The sequence below is a fragment of the Ceraceosorus guamensis genome, assembly GCF_003144195.1.
Source record: "Ceraceosorus guamensis strain MCA 4658 unplaced genomic scaffold IE81scaffold_183, whole genome shotgun sequence".
NCBI classification, from domain to species: Eukaryota; Fungi; Basidiomycota; class Exobasidiomycetes; order Ceraceosorales; family Ceraceosoraceae; genus Ceraceosorus; species Ceraceosorus guamensis.
In genome coordinates, this window is record NW_020290178.1 from 1 (window position 1) to 15,023 (window position 15,023).

General features: G+C 59.3%; 4 protein-coding genes across 4 annotated transcripts; 2 read left to right on the forward strand and 2 right to left on the reverse strand.

The window, feature by feature from the left end:
- Window positions 1-10: 10 nt before the first annotated feature.
- IE81DRAFT_354572 (hypothetical protein) lies at window positions 11-2,999 on the forward strand (the record flags this gene model as incomplete). The annotated part of the gene is made up of 10 exons (XM_025516663.1): window positions 11-175; window positions 318-684; window positions 754-950; window positions 976-988; window positions 1,054-1,265; window positions 1,362-1,558; window positions 1,617-2,392; window positions 2,449-2,597; window positions 2,673-2,842; window positions 2,879-2,999. Coding segments are annotated over 10 exons (2,367 nt in total), but the record flags the coding sequence as incomplete, so codon positions are not given.
- On the reverse strand, window positions 2,892-4,163 carry IE81DRAFT_74338 (hypothetical protein). The gene has a single exon (XM_025517597.1). The coding sequence runs from the start codon at window positions 4,050-4,052 to the stop codon at window positions 3,123-3,125; it is 930 nt and encodes a 309-aa protein (XP_025365969.1). The 5' UTR covers window positions 4,053-4,163; the 3' UTR covers window positions 2,892-3,122.
- A 198-nt stretch (window positions 4,164-4,361) lies between these two features.
- Window positions 4,362-9,832, reverse strand: IE81DRAFT_327122 (hypothetical protein). Its single transcript, XM_025515015.1, has 4 exons — window positions 9,306-9,832; window positions 6,771-9,223; window positions 6,251-6,667; window positions 4,362-6,135 (listed from the first exon to the last, which is right to left on the reverse strand). The coding sequence occupies exons 1-4, from the start codon at window positions 9,674-9,676 to the stop codon at window positions 4,448-4,450; spliced, it is 4,929 nt and encodes a 1,642-aa protein (XP_025365970.1). The 5' UTR covers window positions 9,677-9,832; the 3' UTR covers window positions 4,362-4,447.
- Window positions 9,833-10,287: 455 nt separating this feature from the next.
- On the forward strand, window positions 10,288-14,629 carry IE81DRAFT_327123 (hypothetical protein). The gene is made up of 7 exons (XM_025515016.1): window positions 10,288-11,949; window positions 12,098-12,194; window positions 12,267-12,688; window positions 12,756-12,919; window positions 13,001-13,738; window positions 13,871-14,272; window positions 14,395-14,629. Exons 1-7 carry the CDS (start codon window positions 10,626-10,628, stop codon window positions 14,512-14,514), a joined length of 3,267 nt encoding a protein of 1,088 aa, XP_025365971.1. The 5' UTR covers window positions 10,288-10,625; the 3' UTR covers window positions 14,515-14,629.
- Window positions 14,630-15,023: the final 394 nt, after the last annotated feature.

Below are 15,023 nucleotides of genomic sequence, written 5' to 3' on the forward strand. Positions count from 1 at the left end.
CCCCCCACCCCGCGGGTCAGATCCCGATGTGGGCGTGTTTACGCACGTCGATCCTGTGACGCACGACATTATCGTGCAAGATGTCACGCATCTGCGCAAAGAAAAGACGGGAAAAGGCGAGGTGGCCAAGGGAGGCGGCAAGGTGACCTACGTCAAAGGCGATGATGTGCTCGATGTGAGTTGCCGCGCGGTCATGTCCGTGGCGGGCAGGGATCCTGGCGAGAAGCAATTTTTGCGAGAAGGGATCCTGGCGAGAAAGCATCCTGGCGAGCAGGGACTCGGCGAGAAAGCATCCTGACGCGTTCGCTCATGCACAGAATCACGGCATGAAATTAAAGTGGACCGACTTCTTGATCAGCCCAGACATGATGTTTGTGCTCTTCATCACCGACAGGTCCCATCAGTGGCGCTATTCGACTCGTTTCAATCTCTGGCTGTACGACCTCACCACCAAAAAGACTGTGCCAATTGGTGGTGGCCCTCACTATCCGGCCAAGACATCAGCCGCATCTTGGGCTCCCAAAGGCAACTTCCTTGCGTATGTGCAGGACAATGACTTGTACACCCAGGAGCCTGGAGGCCAGCCGCACAGGATCACCAAGGACGGCACAAGGGACATTTTCAACGCCGTTCCTGATTGGGTGTACGAGGAGGAGGTGTTCAACAGCGAGTCAGTCTATTGGTGTGAGTGAAATGCGGTGTTTGGTCGCTTCGCCGAACACGGCTCAAAAACTTGCTCGACTGCTCGTTCAGGGTCCCCGTCGGGCACGAAGCTGGCTTATTTGCGTCTCGACGAGACTGCGGTATCCGTCTACTCGTTTCCGATCTACAATCCAGACAAGTGGACCACAGGTCTCACAACGCCATACCTCACCAGCACCTCGATGAAGTATCCCAAAGCCGGATTTCCAAATCCCACCGTTAGTGCCCACGTCGTCGACGTCGCCGCCGTGCAAAAAGGAGCATCTCCTGTAGACGCCATCTCTGAGTTGGTGAGCCCCAAAGTGGGCCAAGGGGGACAAGCAAATGCCAACGATACAAAGGTGGATGAAGATTTGCAAAAGGAGAGGCTCATTACCGAGGTCACCTGGACCGGTGCCGACGAAGTTCTCCTGCGCGAGACGAATCGCGTTAGTGATCGAGCTCGCTTGCTGAGGTTTGTGCTCAGCAGCGAGGCGATTCTCGGAAAGTCCGTCACTGGAAGTGTCGTCAGGCGCGACGATGGGCGCACGAAGCTGCACTTGGGAGGAGGCTGGATCACAGCTGTGAGTCGTGTGTCAGCCTTGCGAACACCAACGGCGGCTTCTGAGGAGCGCCAAGATACACTGCTCACCACTTTTTTTTTTTTGGGCGCACTCCAGTTCCAGGAGAAGCAGCCGCTGGGAGCGATGGACCTCGCGCTTCAGAGCACGGCATACTTGGACATTCTTCCCACCAAAGGAGGCTTTAGACACCTCGCATTTTTTGCCAATTCTAGTGTGGAGCAGCCACTTTTCATCACCCAGGGCGAGTGGGAGGTGGATCAGCTGCTACATGCAGATCTCAAGCGGCAGCGCGCGTGAGTGTAGCGATGTAGTGGCATTCCCGAAGCGCTCACTCACGATGCGCTTCCGCAGATACTTTTTGGCTGCGAGTCCAACACCTTCTCAGCGGCATGTGTACCTGGTTGGCTTGCCAGACATCACTTCACAGCAGACGGTCAGCCGGTACAGAATTCGCCCGCCTATTCCCTTGACAGACATCCACAAGCCGGGATGGCATTCTGCCTCCTTCGACCCCAAGGGAGCGTACTACATTCTCACCAAGCAAGGTCCCGACGTGCCATCCGTCCGAGTGCTTGGTCTCGACGATCCCAAGTTCGAGCTGGTGCTGCAGGACAATGCGGACCTGCGAAAAACGCTGACCAGGTACGTGGCGCCTTCGAACGTCTTTTACACTATCGAGGTGGGAGACAAGAAGGACGTCATTGTCAGCGTGCGCGAAATACGTCCGCACGATTTCGATGCCAGCGGACAGACGCGCTACCCCGTCCTGGTCAACGTGTATGGCGGACCAAACTCGCAGACGGTCAAGTCCGAATTTGACCTTGCCGGTTGGCACACGTACCTGGCGACGTCGCTCGGCTACATCGTCATCAACATCGACGGCAGGGGCACGGGCTTCCGAGGCAGGCAGTATCGCTGTCGCGTCACAAATCGTCTTGGCGTGTACGAGACGGACGATGTGGTGGACGCCATGCGAGAGATTAGAAAGTTGCCCTACGTCGATGAGAGCAGGACAGGAATCTGGGGCTGGAGCTATGGAGGCTATCTGACCAGCAAAGTGATTCAAGCCGACTCGGGCATGTTCGGTCTCGGCATGGCTGTAGCGCCGGTCAGCAAGTGGGAATTTTGTGAGTCGCAGCGTTGCGATTGTGCGCAGGATTGTATGCTGAGACAGCTGTGTTAGACGACTCTATATATACGGAGCGGTACATGAAGATGCCCTCGCAAAATCGTGCAGGCTATGCAAACTCCTCGGTGATGATCTCGGACGGCTTCCGTCATGCTCGATACCTGCTGGCGCAAGGCTCAGGCGACGATAATGTCCATTTCGAGGTGCGCTGCGGTGTTTGTTCTTGGTTGCCATGCGCATGCTCACACAGTCTGCTCTCGTCGTCTTGCACCCCACAGAGCTCGGCTCACCTTCTCGATATCCTCACCAAAGCGCAGATCCGAAATTTTCAGTTTCGCATGTTTACGGACTCGGCGCACTCGATCAGTGTCCGCGGCGCGTACCGAGAGCTGCACGAGTTCCTCATCCGCTTCTTGGTCTTGAATTGGGGGCCAGGCGGACTGCGAAAGTTTGATACTCACGCAACGCGCAACGACTACGACAGACGATCCATCGAGGCGCGCATGAGCGACGAGGAACGTCAAAAGAGGGACATGGAGTGGGTGCGACGGGAAGCTGCTGCTCGTGCGAAGGAGAAGAGGCGAGCCAGCGCTGGAGATTTGTGAGCGGGGACATGCGTCACGTATTTAAGCCTCTCGATGCGATAGACGTCGCGATGACGATGTAATTGTGTGTGTGCGCGTGTGTGCGCGCGTATGTGTGCGTGTGTGTGCGCGCGGGGGGGGACTTTACCAAGGTGACCTGCCTGGTTTCTTGAATTTGCGATCTGCATCGCCGTGACCGTGACCGCGACCTTGGCTGTGCTTGCGCTTCTTGGCGGTAGCACCACCCGACGCACCGCCTTCTCGTTTGATCTCATCGATGATGGCCAGCCCTTCCACCTCTTTCTCGTCGAGCGATTTTTCATCGAGCGGTACTTCATCGAGCGATTCTTCATCTCGCGCCCCTTGCAGTGCTCTTTCCCTTTGCGGTGCTCGCCCCCCCTGCGGTGCTCGCGCCCCCTTTGCGCTCTTGCGATCCGCGCGCGCATCCGCAGAGCGTCCTTGAGGTCTCGATTTGCCGTACGCACGGGCGCCTCCCCTGTCGCCCTCGCCCTCGCTCTCCGCATCGCTCTCGCTCCCCTTGCGACTCTTTTGACGTTTTCTTTGCGCCCACGCACCAAAAGATCGGCGGGTCGACTGACTCGGGGCGGATGCATCGACGTCGACGTCGACGTCGACGGGATCATGCTCCGTCTTCACGTCAGCACCGGCAAGCCAGGAGGACCAAGCTGGTTCGTGCTGCACCATGACTGCGGACGATGTAGGCCTGTTTGAAGCAGATGGAGCAGATGGCATGGACCACTCTTCGTCCGATTGCGATGCATCCTTGCCTTGGCGTGCTCGAGTCGCTATCAAGGTCACAGGCTGTGACGTGGGCGAGGGCGCTCGCGCTCGGACGCTCGTTGACGCTATCGCGAAAGATTGGGGCGACGCTGGTGCTCTAGAAGTGCGAGGGATGGAGCTGCTTGTGCTGGCCAAGGCACTTTGGTCGGGAGCTTGCTGCTGTTGCTGCTGCTGCTGCTGCTGTTGCTGTTGAGCATTGGCACGCTGCATGAACTTGAGTCCCTGCAATCGGCCACTCAAGCCGGCCACGGTGGATGAGCGCCCATTGGACATGATGGCGAGCAGACCGCTAACGGCATTCAGCGAGTGAGTCAATCTAGCGGGTGGTTGACCTGCTGGCGAAGGTGATGCTTGCGTGAGTGGTGGACGCAGGCTTGATCTTGGCAGCATTTGGAATCCACGACTTGCATTGCGCACGCAGCTGCTACTTATGCACTCTTGCGCGCGCGCGCGTGTCGCACGAGAGGGTCACGAGGAATGAGCCCGCGGCGAATCGCGTACGCGTTGTCGCGCAGAACGAGAAGGCCGCGGGGGCAACATCATCACTACGTACTCTGACTGCAAGCACACCCTTTTGCAAAATGCGAATTGATTACTTTCCGAGCTTCTACATGGGACTGTCCCGGGGATGAGTATGCGTGCCTGCCCACGCCGCACGCCGCCCTCGATCAAGCTTCCTCGATCATGCCCGCGGCCACCTGCTTGTACACCTTGCCGCTCTTGGTGACGCGCTCATCGCGACGATTGCGCCGTCTCCAGTACCTCTGCATGGCCTTGATAGCAGAGGTGAGGGGCTGCTTGCCGTACGCGTCAAACGCGAAGCACGCTGCAGTGTTGACCAAGACGACGGCGAGCAGGGCAAAGTGGAAGCTTCGAGGGAATTCCACAAGTCCCAGGAGCTCAAAGATGAATCCAGAGGGGACAAAGAGAAAGTACAAGCTGCAGAATGAGAGAATGACGAGCGCCGCCACCAGCATCGGGTTGGTGTACAAGGGCTTGCGGTATGGTGGTCCGACACTAAAGATGGCGCAGACGATAATGTACTGGAAGGACGAGACCAAGAAGAGGGCAGAGTTTTCCGGGTTGACCACGTCCAGCTTGTCCGGATTCACAATGGGCGGCGTGTACCAGGGCTGGGCGCGAGTGTAGAAGAAGGTGAAGAATTGCGCAGCAGCGCAGATCACGACCTGTCCAAGCATGCTGATCAGCACCTTTTTGGACACCAGGTTCGCCGTGGGTCGCTTGGGATGGATCGTATCGAAAGGCAGACCACGAGCCATGGCCACGGCCAGCGGAATGATGAGGCCGAGATCGATGTAGAGGAATTGAAAGTCGCCGAGGGAAGATGCAAAGCCGTAGAGCAACGTGATGGTCGTGAATTGGATCAGACTGTACAGCGCCATGAAGCTGAAACACCCAAAGCTGCAAGTGATGGCAGCGCGGCCTTCTTTGATGACGTCGATGACGCACGAAATATCTGGCGAACTGGAAGTGAACGGAGCGGCGACCGATGCTTCGGCTTCGCTCAAAGAGATGCCCACATCTGCGGCTTTGAGGGCACCGCAGTCATTTGCACCGTCTCCGCACATACCAGTCGTGTAGCCCAGCGCTTGCAATCGCTCGATGAGCTCGTGCTTTTCGTCGGGCGACATTCTCGCGAAAATGGTGCCCTTGATGAGCATCCGGCGAAGCGTCTCGATCGGCGCATAGTCGATCATCCACCGGAAAATGTCACCCGTGACAGCGAGCTGATAATCTTGAAAGTCGAGCTCGTCTAGGTGCGGATCGTCGCGCAACGGCTTGAGGCGAAACGCATCCAATTTGACCCGCTCGTCGTCGACGCTCGACCAGTCGATGACTGCGTCTGGCGACTTTTGATCACCGTGCACAAACGTTGGCAAGAAGACGTGGGCCGATTGGTCGACCATGCCACACTCGCGCGCGACGCTGATGGCAGTGCGTGGATTGTCTCCGGTGGCCATCTTGCAGACAATGTTGGCATTCATCAGCTCTTGAATGGCCGGCGCGGTCCCTTCTTTGATCTTGTTCTCAAAGATGATCAATCCCAGAAATCGCAGCTTGCTCTCTGCCTGCTCTCGCTTCATTCGCTGCGCCTTGATCCAGCTCATGTTGGGCATCGTCTTGCCTGCGCAAGCAATCACACGATATCCGTGCTTGGTGTAGTACGCCAGCAGGTCATCGTAGTCGGCAGGGAACGAATCGCGTTCGCAGATCTCCGTCATGACTTCGGGCGCTCCCTTGACGTAGACTTCCATGGAAGGGGATTTGAGGCGCTTGACGATGACGCTCATTCGACGGAGCTGGGACACGAATTCGAACGTGCGCAGCACGCCCACTGCGGTGGATGATATGTGTCAGGCCGAGTAGCGTAGCGTAGCCAGGCCTGGCCCGCGGTCGTCAAGACGCCCCCCCTCCCCCCCTCCCCCCACCCCCCTCGACGCCCCACTCACATTCGAGAAAATGTGCATGCTTGCCTGGCTTGACGGCATCTTCGACTTCAAAGTGCTGACCACCAGGTGGGCGAACGACCGTTTGTACCAGCGCAGGCGCTCTATCGGTCAGTCGACTCTTGCCATCCTTTGCCGTACCGCTCTTTGTGGTCGCTTGTGCAGCGTCCTTGCCTTCATCGAGAGTCCAGCCGGTATACTCGAACATCTTGACATCCAAAGGATCGCCAATGACCTCCCCATCGACGACCTTGAGACTATGACACGTAGCCAGGGCGTACAGGAGGGGCATCTTGCGGGCTTCCACATCGCTCGGAGTGTTGCTGCCATTGACAGGCATCTCTTCGACGGTCTCGTGGAGCTCGCTGAACCTTTTGGCGCGCAGGTCGATCGTACGAGTGCCCAAGACGTCGAGGCCGTCTGCGTGGGGGGGCACGTGCGCGTGCGCGTGCGCGTGTGATCAGAAGCGCTGAGCACAACGCGCGGACAACGCGCGGCGGGACTTGGAGCGGGCGCGACTCACCTGCAGTCAAGGTACCAGTCTTGTCAAAGCACACGACATTGATCTTGCCTCCAATGTTGACGCGATTGGGAGAGATGCAAAAGATGCCTCCTTTGCGCAGACGAGCGATGGCAAAGGTGGTGCCGATGCTCATGGTCGCGGGAAGAGCAGGAGGAACGACGACGGTGATCAGGTCGAGGGCACGCAGAATGATGGTGTGAATGCCAATGCCGAGCTTGATAAAGTTGATGGAGCTGGCAAGGAAGCCGACGCCCGCAATGCCGGCAAGGAATCCGATAAATCTAAAAGAGTCGCGGTAGAACTTGAATCCCATGGGCTTGGGGAACAGCATACTGCGGACTAGTGCGCCCTTGGTCGTGTCGAACCCAGTGCGCACAACCATTGCTTTTGCCCCAGCATCGTCCCCGCCGCCCGTAGTAGGCCGAATTCGGATGATTCTCGTTCCCGCAAAGAGAAAGTGGCGCGCCAAATCGGGCGAGATTTCTCCTGAAGGCGAGTGCAGGCCGAGCATGCCCGAATCCGCGAGAGGCACTTTGCTGACGGGCACCGACTCTCCCGTGAGCATGCTCTCGTTGACGATCGCATCACCGCTGAGCAGCACGCTGTCAGCAGGGAACAGGAGCAAGCTCGACTCTGCCACGTCGTACACGTCACCCGGCACGAGTTCCGAGCTATCACGATCGGCCCAGCTGCCCTCTCGCAGCACCCTGACGGGGCATGTGAATCGACTCATGGCGCGCATGCGCGCAATGGTGCGCTTGGTCTCGAGCAAGGTCGTGATGATGGATGCAGCGCTGATGAGAGCGATGCAAGCGGCGTAGTAGTAGTAATCGTCGATGCTCCACAAAACGATCGATACGATCTGAAACATGTAAAAAGGGTGCAAAACTTCATCGACGAGCAATTGCCACGTCGTCTTGCCCGCAATGTCGATGACATTCTCGCCAAACAACGTTGTGCGATCCTTTTCGGCGTCCCAGCTGATGCCCTTGGCGGCTGAAGCGGTGGATGTCCACGTTGGATCGCGCCAATCTTTGATCATGCGCCAGCGGCCCGAAGGCGGATGGAGAGCGAAGCGCGTGTAGCGATAGTCTAGAAACGTGAGCTCCATGAGCTGCTCCGTCTGGACGCCTGCGAGCATGGGAAGCGAAGAGGCGGGCGTGCGCGTCTGCGCGGGCGCGATTTTGGACGCTTCGGCGATGCTGCTACGCGCAGACGCCGACTTGCCGTTGAGCACTAGGCCAGGCGGAAGGGCGACGGGAGGAGCAGACTGATGCTCTGCAGGGGTGCTGGGCGGCTCTCTAGACGAGACGGGAAAGACGGTGGCGAGGGGCCGAGCAAAGGGCACCGTATCGGGCTTGACCTTGACCATGTCTCCCCATTGATTCTCGACGATGATGAAATCGGCAGAATCAAAGTCGGCAAGTGTGCATACCCAGCGAAGGCGCCAACGTGGCAGCCATCGGCCTAGCAAGTAGACGATGCCGAGGGTGAGGATGCAGGCGAGAGTGTAAGTGAGCTGCTTTGTGGGCACGGAGCGGTAGCCAGTGAATCGAATCAAGGCGTCGTCTTCGGCGAGATAGATTTGCTGCTTCGATCTGCTGTCCTTGTCCAGGTAAGACATTTCCTCCTTGACTCGCGCAGCTTCTTGAGCAGCCGCTGTTGGCGCTGCTGCAGCTGCCTCAATGTCGGGAAGAAAGCCAGAACGACCACGCGCAAAGCCGCTCGAGTCGCCAGCTCCAGCTTCATTGGTAGCGCTCGCACCCAGCTCTTCGTCCAGCTCGTCGCGAGGCTCGTGATCCAGCGTGACTCGATTATCTCCAAAGACGGGGTCGACCTGACCGCCCACCATGCCAAAGGCGGAAGGCAGCAAGCCGCCTCTTCCCCGATCGCCATCTTCATCGGAGGTGCTGCTGTGCAGGCTATCTGCATCGCTGATATAGTCCCCGTCTTGGTCGTCTTCATCCTCGTTATCATCCGTGCCGTATTCTTCCTCGCTCCAACCTCCGCCGCCTCCGCGGTCGGAGGAGGGACGAGATGAGCGGCTGACGACGGACGAAGAGCTCCTGCGACGGCTCATTAGGGGTCGCTGTGAGCCCGAAGCATCTTGCTCCTCTGATGATGCTTGCTGTCCGCCTCGAAGCGAAGCCATGAAGCTGCCAAGCACGCCGCGGGGACGTTCTTCGCTCGCATCCACTTCCTCGGCTTCCCGGCGAGATGCCACGCGCCTCTTGCGACCGAAACTCGAGCGGGCAGCGATACTTCGAACGCTTTCCGCTGCACTCCTTGTATCGTCAGCCTCTGCATCATCCAAATCACCGCTGCTGCGAATGGAAGAGGTGCTGATCTTGCGAGAGCGGGTGGGCGAGTTGGAGTACTCGCGGGAAATGCGCTGCCTTGATCTGTTGGAAGCGCGGCGAGATAGCTCAGGGCGGGACAAATGATGGTGCATGCTGTGGGGGAAATGTCGAGTCAGTGGGGGGGAGAAATACGCGAATGTATGCGCTGCGCTGCGCCGCGCTGCGCCGCACTCACCTGCTCACGCTGCTTGGCACGGCACCAGCGGTGGGACCGTCAAAGATGCTGGAACTGAGACCGCCATCGTCGGCATAGCTGCCCACTTGGCTGTCCCTTCTGCGCCTCCCACCTATGCTGATGCCCATCTCCGCGGCCGTCCCTGTGCCGTTGGTCTCTGCATCGCCATCGTGCTCGCGAGCCCAAGCCAGAGCCTCTGCTCTTTCTGCATCATCAAAGAATGGCGATGATGGCTGCGTTGATGGTTCTGTGGGAGGACGTGGAGGTAGAGAAAAGGGAGATTGATACTCGTCTGCTGCCACGTCGAACGGCTGCTTGCCGTTGACGTTGACGTTGCCGTTGCCCTTGCCGTTGACTTTTTTGGAAGTCATCTTGAGCAAGCACGACGTGTGGCGGCGCGAAACCGGATGCTATGATGATGGAGCGAGCAGCAATCACGAAGGCGAGTGAGATGTATGCACACCAAGCGCGCGCGGTCCCGAGATGCGGCGTCTGTGGGCCTGCAAGCGCGCAACGAAGATGAGATTCACCAGTCGTGAGTGTGCAGCACGCGCACGCACGCACCCACGCACGGTTGCGTCCATCGCGCATCGATCGAAGCGAGAAATATGAAAGGCGAGCAGGCATGCAGCAGGCAGGGTCTTCTTCACGACATGTGCGGGAGCGTGAGCCACGTGGCGCGCGCCCGCGCCAGCCACGATGAGATCGAGGATACGCATGCGGAGGAGAACAGCGAGCGCGCGTCGAGCGTGAGGACACCCACAGGCGCAGTCGGGCGGGCAGGTCACTCACTGCATGACTCCGCCTGACGGACTGCGTGTTCCGGTGCGCTTTCGATCGAGGCGGTGTTGTTTGTTGTTGCGTGCGTGCGTGCGTGGCGCGCGGCGTGCCGTGTGGCCGGCCGGCGTTTTTGCACGTGTGGTTACAAGTCGCGAGTCGCGAGTCGCAGGATAGTGGTGACTCTTCCCTCCTCTCTCTCTCTCCCACGCTCTCAGCTGCGCCCATCTGTCACCATACAATTAGTCCATCGCCACCGCAGCAGATACCCATAAGCGCGGCGCACACCGACACCAGCAGCCGCTTCACGACCGACTTGCGCCCCACAAGCACGCCCCATCGCTGGCATGGCTGCCTGCTTCGCCGTCCGGCCACACACATAGCATTACGCACACAGCATCCAGCACGTGGACTCGTGCGATATCATACTTGCGGCCGGTGTAGATGCTTCTGACTGGAGCATTGCGCATGCACAGCCACGATGCCGCCAGCGCTGGCAGCAGTCCCCAACGTTCACCACAAGGAAGCCTTTCCGGCGCAGACATGGCCCCAGTCATAGCAAGCTCGGCTGCAAACGGTGGTTCACATGGCGGCGGTGGAGGCCTTTTAGCGAGCGCCGACGGGAAGCAGCAGGAGGAGCACCACGAGCAGCAGGAGCAGCAGGAGCACCACGAGCAGCAGGAGCAGCAGGAGCACCACCACGAGCACCACAAGCACCACCACGCGCACAATCACAACGCGCGGCCGCCTCCAGCAGTGTTGCCCAAGACGTGGTCAGCGGAGAGCATCACATCGCCCGCTGTTCAGCTTCCCACCTTTGATCTCAACGAGCCTCGACACTATGCGAGACGGCCCTCCTTACCAGCTCATCACAGTAATGGACACTTTCCATCGGGTCCAGCATCGCCCGTCGCAATGCGTGACAAGGAGCAGCAGACCTCGCAGTACTACTTCACGGCATCAAGCGCGACGGCATCCAGCGCGACGGCATCCAGCGCGAGACCGCATACAAGCCAGCCAAAGCGACGCAGACTGAGCCAGCCCGTCAGCTCATCGCTACAGAAGCGTCGTTCGATCAGCAGAATTCGCAGCGGCTCTGTGCTGGAGGATGATGGCGAGCGAGAACAGCTATCCACCAGCGAGGGAGAGGCGTTGGGCGATGCATTGGGACGGCACAGACCGCCGCCTCGATCCCCCTCCTTTTACTCTTCCACTGCCTATGCGGCCGGGTCATCGGGTCGCAATGGGCGAGGCGAATCTGGCAGCACCAGCAGCTCGGACGCTTCGAGCAGCGATAGGCACGTCTTTGACTGGGATGCCAAGAGGGCCGCGGTGCGAGAGAGGACGCGAGATAGACAGAGGATGAGCTTCGACGAGAGGCAGAGCAGCGCGAGGGCCAGGAGATTGAACCTCACTCTGCCGGCCCGCTACGCTCCTGGCGAGGGCGAGGCCGCGATGGCATCGCCAGGAGCTGCACCGGGTGGAGCAGCGCTGCGCAGAGGCTCTTCCGTCTCTCGAAGAGTCGCCTCTCCTGCGCTGAGAGGAGGGGAGGAGACGGTCACTGGGCTCGGATCCGTCATCTCGCGCGGTCTGGACAGGTTGCAAGTGCCAGCAGGCTCAGCCAAGGATGTGCCTCCATCCCCCGTGCGCGGTCGGGACGCGACGCCACCATACGGCACGCCTGCATCTGCCGATGCAGCAAATGCAGCGAGCAGCAGCACTGCGAGGAGACAGGCTGCTGCGCGACCAAAGAGGAGGTTCAATGTGAATCCCGTCATTGAGACTGCACTCATTGTGGGCGCTGGAGCGGCCATGTGTCATGAGTTAGGTACGACTGGCATTCCTAGGGTGCAGTTGCACGTCACGGGTGAGTGAAAGCTGCACCCTCATCGCTTGTCCTGCGATCGCGAGAGCGTGAGAGCTGCACCCTCATCGCTTGTCCTGCGATCGCGAGTCCATGAGCGTGAGAGCTGCACCGACGCTCGCTCGTGCTGATGATGACCGCACCTCCTCAGAATTGGCGTGGATCTGCTCCTCTACGCTGCTGTACTTGGCAACGCGAGGCGCGGGGGCGTGCGGGTTTATTTGGTCTACCGATCATCGCAATTACAGGTGGGTGAGAACGCCGTAGCTGCGGCGGCGGCGCAGTCGTCTGACCCCCCACGAGATTCCGCCACGATGCAGACAATGCGCAGATGACGGAGCGCTAAGTGGCTTGCTGCTGGGACCTCTGCTGGCCGCGGCCGCACTACTTGCAGCTATCCGGGAGACTGCAGGGCTGGCCAGTTCTCCTAATGGAAGCCCATTGCCGTTCCCGAATTGGCAAATCGAAGGACCTCTGCCCCTTGTGCAGCACGCTCGCCGAACACCAGACTCGCTCCATCAGCTGGTCCTTTCGCGATGTTCCTTGGTCAGTCTGCAAACCTTGACATCCACGATTCTGCTGCTGCACTTGCTAGGAACGAGGTGGATCAGACGTCCGGCAGATTTTCCGCAAAGCAATTGGAGACGACTGGGGTCGTTTGTGGTGTTTGAAATCTTCGTCACAGGCTTTGTCGAGCTCGTGCGGGAGTTGGCCGCGCGGAGCGGGATCTCGTTCTGGACGGGTGAGTGGGTGCGAGTGATGAAAACCGAGACGGGGGCTGACAGCCGCGCACCTCCTACGCTCTACAGACTTGGCGCGCTGGGAGGTGTTCACCGCGGCTTTATTCTATCAGAGCAATCTGTATTGCATATCGCGACTCGCTCGTAAAAGCTTCACGCTGGGTGAGCTCTCCATCGTAGCGGCTATAGGCGTGACGCTCGTCATGGAGACGCTGGGGTTGACTGTAGCCAAGGTGCGCGGCGCGGCGTGGCGTGGCGTGGGGCGATGAATTTGCGCGGCGAAGCTGACACACGCGCGCCTGTCTCCGCCTTAGGTCATGCCTTACGCCACACCCTTCGTCAAGGCCTTTCGCAGCCCAACACCACTCGTGATTTTCCAGTCTGCACTTGTGGTGGGCTCCTTTATGATCGGCTTTTTGCTCTCGCCACTGCTCTACCTCTCGCGGCATTTGGCGCAAAAGCCAGTGCATCGGCTGCGATGGCCGCACAAGCGAGACCTACACCGGCGGTTGCTAGCGGGCTTTTTCTACCTCTTTGCCGCGCTGTACGTTGTCGGCGTGCTCGGTTTGTGGACGCGTTGGATTCTGGGCCGAAGAGATCCTTGGGTATGGGTGCTGCAATTTCTCATCAAGGGCAAGCATCCGTGGTCACGACCTTTGCTCGTTGCGTACTGGCTCGCGCTCGTGGCAGCAAGCGTCTTGAGCTGGCAAGCCATCGTAGTCAGCGCCAAGCGCTTCAGGGTCGTGAGGAATCCGACCGTGACTGCCGCGACTGCCGCGACGGCGACCGCGAGTGGCAGCTTGCATGAGAACGCAGCCTCTGCGGCGCCCAACGCAGACGTGCCGATAGCACCTTCATCCGCGAATACACGAGCTACCGCGGCCGGGGTGGTCAGAAGCTTGGGAGGCCTCGGAGCCATCGGCAATGCAGCTGCAAATACCGAGACTGGAGGCGTGACGCTCAAGAGGGCCGCTACGCTGAGCTTGAACGCGCGCAGAAAGTTCTTTCACGCCCTGGCAGTCTTGCTCTTTGTGCCAGGCATCGCAGCCGATGTGAGTCGCGCGGCGCGGCGCGGCGCGACGCGATAGCGGCGCGACGTGCTAGCGATAGGTAACTTTCATTTGCGCACACTTACGCGCACTTACACGCACGCACCCGCGCACCCACGCACCCGCTCTCCACAGCCCGCTTTCATGCACTTGGCCTTCTCGCTGGCGTTTTCTGCATTCATCTTTGCAGAGTACATTCGCTACTACGCACTCTACCCATTTGGCGCCACCTTGCACGTCTTTTTGGCAGAATTTACAGACCACAAGGACAGCGGACCGGTGATACTTAGTCACTTTTACCTCCTCACTGGATGTGCCGGGCCGCTCTGGATCGAAGGTTCGTCGCAGATTACGCAACAAATAGGCGTGCTCGTTCTCGGCGTCGGAGATGCTCTAGCTAGCATCGTGGGTCGACGGTATGGGCGCGTGTACTGGCCAGGAAGCAGCAAAACGGTCGAAGGGTCGGTCGCTTTCATCGGCAGCATTCTTTGCAGTACCCTCCTCCTCCGCATGCTAGGTTGGGTGCAACCATTCAGCGTGAGTGTGCGCGAGCGCGAGGGCACTCGTAAACAACGTGCCCAACGCGCGCGCCCTCGCAAATACAGTACGAAACGCGCGCGCTCACGCTCACGCTCACACCTTTCGCGCGCCGCACGCAGATTCCTCGACTCGGCGTCGTCTTGGCTCTCCTCGGTGCGCTGGAAGGGACCAGCTCGCAAAACGACAATCTCATTTTGCCCGTGTACGGATTCGTCACTCTCACGCTGCTCAACGTATGATGCAAGCACGTGCTCAATGCTAAATTTACATGAGCGATGAGGGAGCGTGGCGCGAATGCGTGCATCAATGCTAGATTTACATGAGCGATGAGGGAGCGTGGCGCGAGTGCGTGCATCAATGCTAGATTTACATGAGCGATGAGGGAGCGTGGCGCGAGTGCGTGCATCAATGCTAGATTTACATGAGCGAGGAGGGAGCGTGGCGCTCGCTCTCGTATGCCGAGTGAGTCGCCATTTCTACGTGGCGCTCGCTCGGCGCCCGCTCTCGTATGCCGAGTGAGTGGCCTGGCGCTCGCACTCGTATTTATCAAGCCGAGTGAGTGGCCATCTCTACGTGGCGCTCGGCACTCGTCGCCATTTCTACGTGGCACTCGCTCGGCGCCCACGGCAACGAATCTCCCCAGCGGTCGCTGGTCAGACCTGCCGAGCCAGGGTTGGGCAGGCCGGCCTCCAATTGCTTCTGATAGCTGACTTGTCGAAGGCGGTGAGTTTCGGCTGGCGTCAAATTC